Genomic DNA, 8,731 nt, shown 5'->3' with positions numbered 1-8,731 from the left:
ACAGCACAGCTCCCACGGGCCCCCCAGGTCAGACCCCCACAGCACAGCTCCCACGGGCCCCTCACCCTGCTCCCATGGGCCCCCTGCCCCCCCAGGTCAGACCCCCATAGCACAGCTCCCACGGGCCCCCCACCCCAAGTCAGACCCCCACAGCACAGCTCCCATGGGCCCCCCACCCTGCTCCCACGGGCCCCCTGCCCCCCCAGGTCAGACCCCCACAGCACAGCTCCCACGGGCCCCCCACCCTGCTCCCATGGGCCCCCTGCCCCCCCCAGGTCAGACCCCCACAGCACAGCTCCCATGGGCCCCCACCACCCTGCTCCCATGGGCCCCCTGCCCCCCCCAGGTCAGACCCCCACAGCACAGCTCCACAGGCCCCCTGCCCCCCCCAGGTCAGACCCCCACAGCACAGCTCCCATGGGTCCCCTGCCCCCCCAGGTCAGACCCCCACAGCACAGCTCCCACGGGTCCCCCACCCTGCTCCCATGGGTCCCCTGCCCCCCCAGGTCAGACCCCCACAACACAGCCCACAGGACCCCCAGCTGCCCATCTCCAGCTTCCCCTGGTCTTGCCGCAAATGACAGTCACTGCGCGCCCCCCCCAACCCCCATCATGGCTCTGCCCCCACAGCCCTTCCTCCACAGTTACTTAACCCCCCCCCCCCCCGGGATCCAGCACTGCCCCCCCCCCCACACCTGGTTCTCGATGTTCTCGTCGTTGCGGATGAAGCTCTCGAAGTCGACGGTCGGCTGCCAGGGGTCGTGCTGGGCGTAGAGGCTGCTGCTGGTGGCCTCCTTCTCGTGGTGCCGTGTCACCGCCAGCTGGTACCTGCCACGGGCCCCAGCCGGGCTCAGCGCCCAGTGGGACCCCGCCCCACAGCAAGGCCAGAGTGGGGGGCCTGGGACAGCACCCCAAGCCCCGCCCCTCCCGCCCCCAAGCCCCGCCCCTCCAGCCCTGCTCCGCCCCCAAGCCCCGCCCCTCCAGCCCTGCTCCGCCCCCAAGCCCTGCCCCAAGCCCCGCCCCTCCAGCCCTGCTCCGCCCCCAAGCCCCGCCCCTCCTGCCCTGCCCCAAGCCCCGCCCCTCCTGCCCCAAACCCCGCCCCTCCAGCCCTGCCCCGCCTCCTCATGCGTCCATTGCTACCCTCCCCCCAGGCTCGCTCGCTCCCTCCCTCCCTCAGTGACGACGGGGGGGGGGGGCAGTGCTGGCAGCAGGAGCAGAGCAACCTGGGCCCAGCCGGTTGCTGCTGGCTCCAGCCCCGCCCCCCCGGCACATTTCTCCCCCTGACCGGGCCCAGCCCCCCTTCTGTCCCCCCTGACCGGGCCCCACCCCCGCCCCCGCCTACCCCCCCCCTTACCGGGCCCGGGGCCCCCCCCTGTCCCCCCCCCCCTTACCTGGCCCCCCCCCGCCTGCCCCTCCTTACCGGGCCCCCCCGCCTGCCCCCCCTTGCCGGGCCCCCCCCGCCGGCCCCCCCCTTACCAGGCCCCCCCCGCCTGCCCCCCTTACCGGGCCCAGGCCCCCCCCTTGCCGGGCCCCCCGCCTGCCCCCCCTTTGCTGGGCCCCCCCCGCCTGCCTCCCTTACCGGGCCCCCCCGCCTGCCCCCCTTACCGGGCCCAGGCCACGCCCGGCTCCTCGGCCCATCCGCGGGGCAGCAGGCGGCCGGGCTGCGAGCGGGGCTGGACGCGGTAGGCGCGCGGGTGGCCCCAGCGGTTGCGGCGGCCCGGGCTGTAGAGCAGCAGGTAGCGGGGCAGGGCGGCGCCCGCGGGGAAGGCGGCCTGGCGCTCGGTGCGGTGCTGCCGCCGCTCCAGCCGGGGCTGCACCAGCCGCTCGCCCGCGCTCCAGGGGCTGGAGATGTTCTCGAGACGCGCCTCCAGGCTCTCCACGCTGTTCCCCGTGCCTGGGGGCGGCGGGGCGTCAGGGGGCGCAGGGACCCCCCTCCCTGGGGCCCCCGGGACCCCCTTCCCTCCCGGGGACCCCCCGGGACCCCCTTCCCTCCCGGGGACCCCCTTCCCTCCCGGGGACCCCCCGGGACCCCCCTTCCCTCCCCAGGACCCCCCTTCCCTCCCTGGGACCCCCCCGGGACCCCCCTTCCCTCCCTGGGACCCCCGGGACCCCCCTTCCCTCCCCAGGACCCCCCCGGGACCCCCCTTCCCTCCCTGGGGCCCCCGGGACCCCCCTTCCCTCCCGGGGACCCCCCGGGACCCCCTTCCCTCCCGGGGACCCCCGGGACCCCCTTCCCTCCCGGGGCCCCGGGACCCCCCTTCCCTCCCTGGGACCCCCTTGGGACCCCCTTCCCTCCCGGGACCCCCTGTCCCCCCCTGGGACCCCCCCGGGACCCCCTTCCCTCCCCGGGACCCCCCGTCCCTCCCTGGGGCCCCTGGGACCCCCCCCGGGATCCCCCTCCCCTCCCCGGGACCCCCGGAGGGGGGAGGGGCCGGCTCGGAGGGTGGGTGGAGGCGGCGGAGGGGTCGGCTCGGAGGGTGGGAGGGGCCGGCTCGAGGGTGGGCGGAGGCGGGGGAGGGGCCGGCTCCAGGGTGGGCGGGGCCGGGGGAGGCAGGGGAGGGCCCAGCTCGGGGGTGGGCGGGGCCGGGGGAGGACGGGAGGGGCCGGCTCGGGGGTGGGCGGGGCCGGCTCGGGGGTGGGCGGGGCCGGGGGAGGCAGGGGAGGGGCCGGCTCGGGGGTGGGCGGGGCCGGGGGAGGCAGGGGAGGGGCCAGCTCGGGGTGGGCGGGGCCGGGGGAGGGGCCTGCTCGGGGGTGGGAGGGGCCGGCTCGGGGGTGGGCGGGGCCGGGGGAGGAGGGGAGGGGCCTGCTCGGGGGTGGGCGGGGCCGGGGGAGGAGGGGAGGGGCCTGCTCGGGGGTGGGCGGGGCCGGGGGAGGAGGGGAGGGGCCTGCTCGGGGGTGGGCGGGGCCGGGGGAGGAGGGGAGGCGCCTGCTCGGGGGTGGGCGGGGCCAGCTCGGGGGGGTGGGCGGAGGCACGCACCGGCCACGTCGAGGTCCACCTTGTAGTGCACCAGGTGGGTGTGCAGGTTGCCCAGCAGGTGGTGGTGCAGGCGGGAGCCGTAGCGCAGGCCCTGGGGCGTGTAGAAGGAGGCGTGCACGTAGCCGGTGGCGTGCACCTTGGCCTCCAGGACGCCGTTGGGGTAGAGCAGCACGTCCCAGATGTAGTCGTAGTTGTAGACGGTGGCGGTCGTGCGCAGCACCAGCGCCTGCCCCTCCAGGCCGCCGTAGAAGCGGTAGCCGCCCCGGAAGTCGCTGTCGAAGTGGCGCCGCAGGGGCACGCCGGTGGGCAGCTCGAAGAGGCAGAGGGCGCGGGGGTAGCGCACCGGCCCCGGCGCGTCGTACAGGTGGTGCGCGTCCAGGAAGGTGGCCACCTCGGGGCAGTCGACGCCGCGCGCCAGCTCGTGGGCCATGGCGCCCATGCCCCAGGCGGCGTCGATGTACTTGGTCTGCATGGCGGCCGGCGTGCTGCCCCCGTAGAAGGCCACGGCCTCCTGCACGCTCAGCTCGTAGGCCAGCCGCTCGCCGTTGAAGCGCAGGTCGAAGAGCTGCAGGCCGGCCGAGGAGCGCAGCCGCAGCGCCAGGCGCCAGCCCCCGTACTCCACCAGGTTGCCCTGCACCCGGTAGCGCCGGCCCTGCGGCTCGCACACCTTGGCCCCGTGCACGTCCGTGCGGGTGCCCGTGCTGAAGTGCCCCCGGGGCAGGTAGGTGGAGAAGAGGGGCCCGAGGCCGGGGGCGGGGGGGTGCAGCCAGGCCACGGCCAGCTCCCCACGCTCGTAGCGCTGGGCCAGCTCGTGGGCGCTGGTGAAGTACTGCCCGTTGTACCACAGCTGCTGCAGCGCCCAGCGGGCCGGGTGGCGGGAGCGGTGCTCCAGCAGCAGCTCCAGCCCCACGGGGTGCAGGTAGTGGCCCTCCACGGCGCGCTGCAGCATGAGCCAGGAGCGGCGCTGCCCCGGGCCCAGCCCCCGCGGCGCCACGTCCGTGAAGGTCAGGCAGTGCTGGCTGCAGTTGTGGTACCAGAACCCTGTGGTGTCGCGCAGCAGGCGGTACAGCGGCTCCGTCACCTCCACCAGCTTGCGGTGCAGCAGCTGGTACTCCAGCTGGGTCATGGGCCGGGCGGTGAAGGGGATGGGCCGCCCCCCCTTGTAGGTCAGGGGCCGGTAGTAGCTGGGCCGGGGCAGGGGCCCCACCACGAGCTCGGTGACGTTGGGCTCGGCCTGCCCCCCGAAGAAGATGACGGCGCGGGCCTGGCGCGGCGGGCGCGGGCCTCCTCCATCCAGGAACTGCAGGGCCTGGCGCTTCCGGGGCACCTGCAGCTCCACCAGGAAGAGGCTGTTGCTGGCCAGCGAGTCCCCGTGCCCGGCCACCAGCCCCAGCTCCGGCCGGCTCAGCAGGAAGCTCCGCACGGCCCGCAGCTCCGCCGGGCTCAGGTCGGCAAAGATCGAGGCCTCCAGCTGGGGCGTGGGGCTGGCGCGGGCCAGGACGCCAAGCGCCGCCACCAGCCAGGCGAGGGTCTGCGGCCACATGCTTCGGCTGGGAACCTGCGCACCCCGAAGAGCTGGTCAGAGGCGGCAGGAGCCGAGACCAGCCTGGCCCCGTCCCGCCCAGCCCAGCCCAGCCAGCTGCAGCAGCCCCACGAGAGGAGGAAGGGGACCCTGGACACAGGCTGCCGCTCTGAAGGGGGAGGTGCTGGCAGCAGCCTCAGTGGGCAGGCGACCTGGGGATGCCGCACTGCACTCATGCGGTAGTCCCAGCAGCTCAGCCACCCTGCCCCATAGGCTGGGGCACCTTGCCCTGCGGCCCTGCAAGTGCCTGCTCACCCCCAGGCGCAGGAGCCAGGCCGGTTCCAGGCCTGCGGGGAGCAGAAAGAGGCTGGGTTAGCTGGGACTCATGGGAGTCAGGAGGTGGCTGGGTAAGCTGGGGGCACATGGGGATAGCTGGGGGCAGGCGGGAGCCGGCTGGGTTAGCTGGGACATCCAGGAGCCAGGAGCTGGCTGGGTTAGCGGGAGCACATGGGAGCCAGCTGGGTTAGCTGTGGGCAGCTGGGTTAGGGACACGCGGGAGCCGACTGAGTTAGCTGGGGGCACATGGGGTTAGCCGGGGGCAGGCAGGAGCCAGCTGGGTTAGCTGGGAGCACATGGGAGCCAGCTGGGTTAGCTGTGGGCACGCAGGAGCTGGGAGCTGGCTAGGTTAGCTGGGGGCAGCTGGGTTAGGTGGGACACGCGGGAGCTGACTGGGTTAGCTGGGGGCACTTGGGAGCCGGGAGCTGGCTGGGTTAGCTGGGGGCACCTGGGAGCCGGGAGCTGGCTGGGTTAGCTGGGGGCAACTGGAGCCGGGAGCTGGCTGGGTTAGCTGGGGGCACCTGGGAGCCGGGAGCCGGCTGGGTTAGCTGGGGGCACCTGGGAGCCGGGAGCTGGCTGGGTTAGCTGGGGGCACCTGGGAGCTGGCTGGGTTAGCTGGGGGCAACTGGAGCCGGGAGCTGGCTGGGTTAGCTGGGGGCACCTGGGAGCCGGGAGCTGGCTGGGTTAGCTGGGGGAACCCGGGAGCTGGGAGCTGGCTGGGTTAGCTGGGGGCACCTGGGAGCCGGGAGCTGGCTGGGTTAGCTGGGGGCACCTAGGAGCCGGGAGCTGGCTGGGTTAGCTGGGGGCACCTGGGAGCCGGGAGCCGGCTGGGTTAGCTGGGGGCACCTGGGAGCCGGGAGCTGGCTGGGTTAGCTGGGGGCACCTGGGAGCTGGCTGGGTTAGCTGGGGGCACCTGGGAGCTGGCTGGGTTAGCTGGGGGCACCTGGGAGCCGGGAGCTGGCTGGGTTAGCTGGGGGCACCTGGGAGCCGGGGGCTGGCTGGGTTAGCTGGGGACACCTGGGAGCCGGGAGCTGGCTGGGTTAGCTGGGGGAACCCGTGAGCTGGGAGCTGGCTGGGTTAGCTGTGGGCAGCTGGGTTAGGGACGCGCGGGAGCCGACTGAGTTAGTTGGGGGCACATGGGGTTAGCTGGGGGCAGGCAAGAGCCGGTTGGGTTAGCTGGGGGCACTTGGGAGCCGGGAGCTGGCTGGGTTAGCTGGGGGCACCTGGGAGCCGGGAGCTGGCTGGGTTAGCTGGGGGCACCTGGGAGCCGGGAGCTGGCTGAGTTAGCTGGGGGAACCCGGGAGCTGGGAGCTGGCTGGGTTAGCTGGGGGAACCCGGGAGCTGGGAGCTGGCTGGGTTAGCTGGGGGCACCTGGGAGCCGGGAGCTGGCTGGGTTAGCGGGAGCTGGCTGGGTTAGCTGGGGGGAGCTGGGAGCCGGCTGGGTTAGCGGGAGCCGGCTGGGTTAGCTGGGGGGAGCTGGGAGCCGGCTGGGTTAGCTGGGGGAGCTGGGAGCCGGCTGGGTTAGCTGGGAGCCGGCTGGGTTAGGTGGGACACCAGGGAGCCAGGAGCTGGCTGGGTTAGCTGGGGGAACCCGGGAGCTGGGAGCTGGGAGCCGGCTGGGTTAGCTGGGGGGAGCTGGGAGCCGGCTGGGTTAGGTGAGACACCAGGGAGCCGGGAGCTGGGAGCTGGCTGGGTTAGCTGGGGGGAGCTGGGAGCTGGCTGGGTTAGCTGGGGGCACCTGGGAGCTGGGAGCCGGCTGGGTTAGCTGGGGGAACCCGGGAGCTGGGAGCCGGCTGGGTTAGCTGGGGGGAGCTGGGAGCTGGCTGGGTTAGCTGGGGGAACCCGGGAGCTGGGAGCTGGGAGCCGGCTGGGTTAGCTGGGGGAACCCGGGAGCTGGGAGCTGGGAGCCGGCTGGGTTAGCTGGGGGAACCTGGGAGCCGGCTGGGTTAGCTGGGGGGAGCCGGGAACTGGGAGCTGGGAGCTGGCTGGGTTAGCTGGGGGAACCCGGGAGCTGGGAGCTGGGAGCTGGCTGGGTTAGCTGGGGGAACCCGGGAGCTGGGAGCCGGCTGGGTTAGCTGGGGGAACCCGGGAGCTGGGAGCTGGCTGGGTTAGCTGGGGGGAGCCGGGAGCTGGGAGCTGGCTGGGTTAGCTGGGGGGAGCCGGGAGCTGGGAGCCGGCTGGGTTAGCTGGGGGGAGCCGGGAACTGGGAGCTGGGAGCTGGCTGGGTTAGCTGGGGGGAGCTGGGAACTGGGAGCTGGGAGCTGGCTGGGTTAGCTGGGGGAACCCGGGAGCTGGGAGCCGGCTGGGTTAGCTGGGGGGAGCCGGGAACTGGGAGCTGGGAGCTGGCTGGGTTAGCTGGGGGAACCCGGGAGCTGGGAGCCGGCTGGGTTAGCTGGGGGGAGCCGGGAACTGGGAGCTGGGAGCCGGCTGGGTTAGCTGGGGGGAGCCGGGAACTGGGAGCTGGGAGCCGGCTGGGTTAGCTGGGGGAACCCGGGAGCTGGGAGCCGGCTGGGTTAGCTGGGGGAACCCGGGAGCTGGGAGCTGGGAGCCGGCTGGGTTAGCTGGGGGAACCCGGGAGCTGGGAGCTGGGAGCCGGCTGGGTTAGCTGGGGGAACCTGGGAGCTGGGAGCCGGCTGGGTTAGCTGGGGGAACCCGGGAGCTGGGAGCTGGGAGCTGGCTGGGTTAGCTGGGGGAACCCGGGAGCTGGGAGCTGGGAGCTGGCTGGGTTAGCTGGGGGAACCCGGGGGCTGGGAGCCGGCTGGGTTAGCTGGGGGCAGGCAGGGGCCGTGCGAGTGGAAGGGACGTTTGGTGCTTGGGGCCCTCGCGCTGGGACTCGTGTGGAGCCTGTGGCCAGGCCCGTGACCCCGGCTCCCTTTTGGCTGCTCTCGTGCTAGGCAGCCACTTCCCAGCGTGGCGCCCGCCCCGCCCGCCCTCGGGGGCTCTTCGCGTTGGGCCCCCAGGCTGAATTTCAGCCTGTTCCCCTCACACCAGCCGCCCGAGCCCAGCAAGTCGCCCACCCGAGTGCCGGGGGGGAGGGGAGACCCATTAAGGTCCCTGCAGCTCTGGGCTCCCCCCCCGTCACCCCTCCGCTCCCCATCCCCGTGCGCCCCCTGCCCCCCGCCGACCTCATCCCTGTGCCCCTCACCCCTGTGCTCACCTGCGGCCCCTGCCCGGCTCCGGCTCTGGCCACCGCTCCGGCTGCCCTGTGCCTCGCCCCGCCCACACCCGCCCCCCGAGTGGGGCCCCAGGACGCCATTGGCTGGCAGGGGGGCGGCTCCTGGCCCGGGGCTTGAGCTGGGGGGGCCAGGCCCCCAAGGGAGCAGCAGCGCAGGCGGCTCAGAGGCAGCAGGTGGGAGACACGTGCCCCAGGCTGCTGAGAGCCCTGCCCCCCCCCCACCGCCTTCAGCCCTTTGCTCCCAGGGTGCCACCTGCCCCCCCATGCCCCTCGGGGTGGGGGCCCCTCTAGGCCATGACCCCGGACAGCAGAGCTCTTGCACCTGCTCCCCCGCCCCCACTTGGCCAGGCCCTGCCCCCCCTTCCCCTGCCCCCACTTGCCCGCCCGGGGGGCACCGCTGGGCGCCCTCCCCTGGAGCCTGCAGGGTGCAGCAAACAGCCGGGGGGGGGGGGCGGTTCTGGGCAGCCCTGGGGGAGGGGCTGGCTGGGCACACCAGTGCTGCGTGTTCCCCCCCCCACCCAGCGGGGCCCCTCCCCCGCCCCCTGCCGGGTTAATGGGAAACCCGCCGGAGCCAGGCAGCGAGTCCGGCCTGGGCGCTGCCCCTCCCCAGAGCGGCCGGCGAGGGGGGGCCCTGCCCAGCTCGTCTGACCCTCGAGCAAACTCCAGGGCCACCCGCACCGCAGCAAACAGGCCCAGAGCCTGCTGGGGGGGGGGGGGCGAT

The 8,731-nt window shown here is 74.4% G+C and overlaps 1 protein-coding gene across 2 annotated transcripts in view; it reads right to left on the bottom strand.

Moving 5' to 3' along the window:
* Window positions 1–8,149, bottom strand: part of AOC1 (amine oxidase copper containing 1) — a 9,370-nt gene extending 1,221 nt beyond the window's left edge. Inside the window, exons 1-4 of one of the 2 annotated variants that reach the window (XM_075915600.2) lie at window positions 7,993–8,149; window positions 2,978–4,535; window positions 1,606–1,894; window positions 696–828 (exon numbers count right to left, since the gene is read on the bottom strand). In XM_075915600.2, the coding sequence (XP_075771715.2) occupies window positions 696–828; window positions 1,606–1,894; window positions 2,978–4,535; window positions 7,993–8,091 (2,079 nt within the window). In that variant the 5' untranslated portion in view covers window positions 8,092–8,149. Of the gene's footprint in view, window positions 1–695; window positions 829–1,605; window positions 1,895–2,977; window positions 4,536–7,960; window positions 7,973–7,992 lie in introns of those variants that run through there. The other variant, XM_089776859.1, reaches the window with a different exon arrangement.
* Window positions 8,150–8,731: the final 582 nt, after the last annotated feature.

The sequence above is a fragment of the Pelodiscus sinensis genome, chromosome 2 (assembly GCF_052426305.1).
Source record: "Pelodiscus sinensis isolate ZL-2025 chromosome 2, ASM5242630v1, whole genome shotgun sequence".
In the NCBI taxonomy this organism is placed as follows: Eukaryota; Metazoa; Chordata; order Testudines; family Trionychidae; genus Pelodiscus; species Pelodiscus sinensis.
This window is presented reverse-complemented; position numbering and strand designations above follow the sequence as displayed.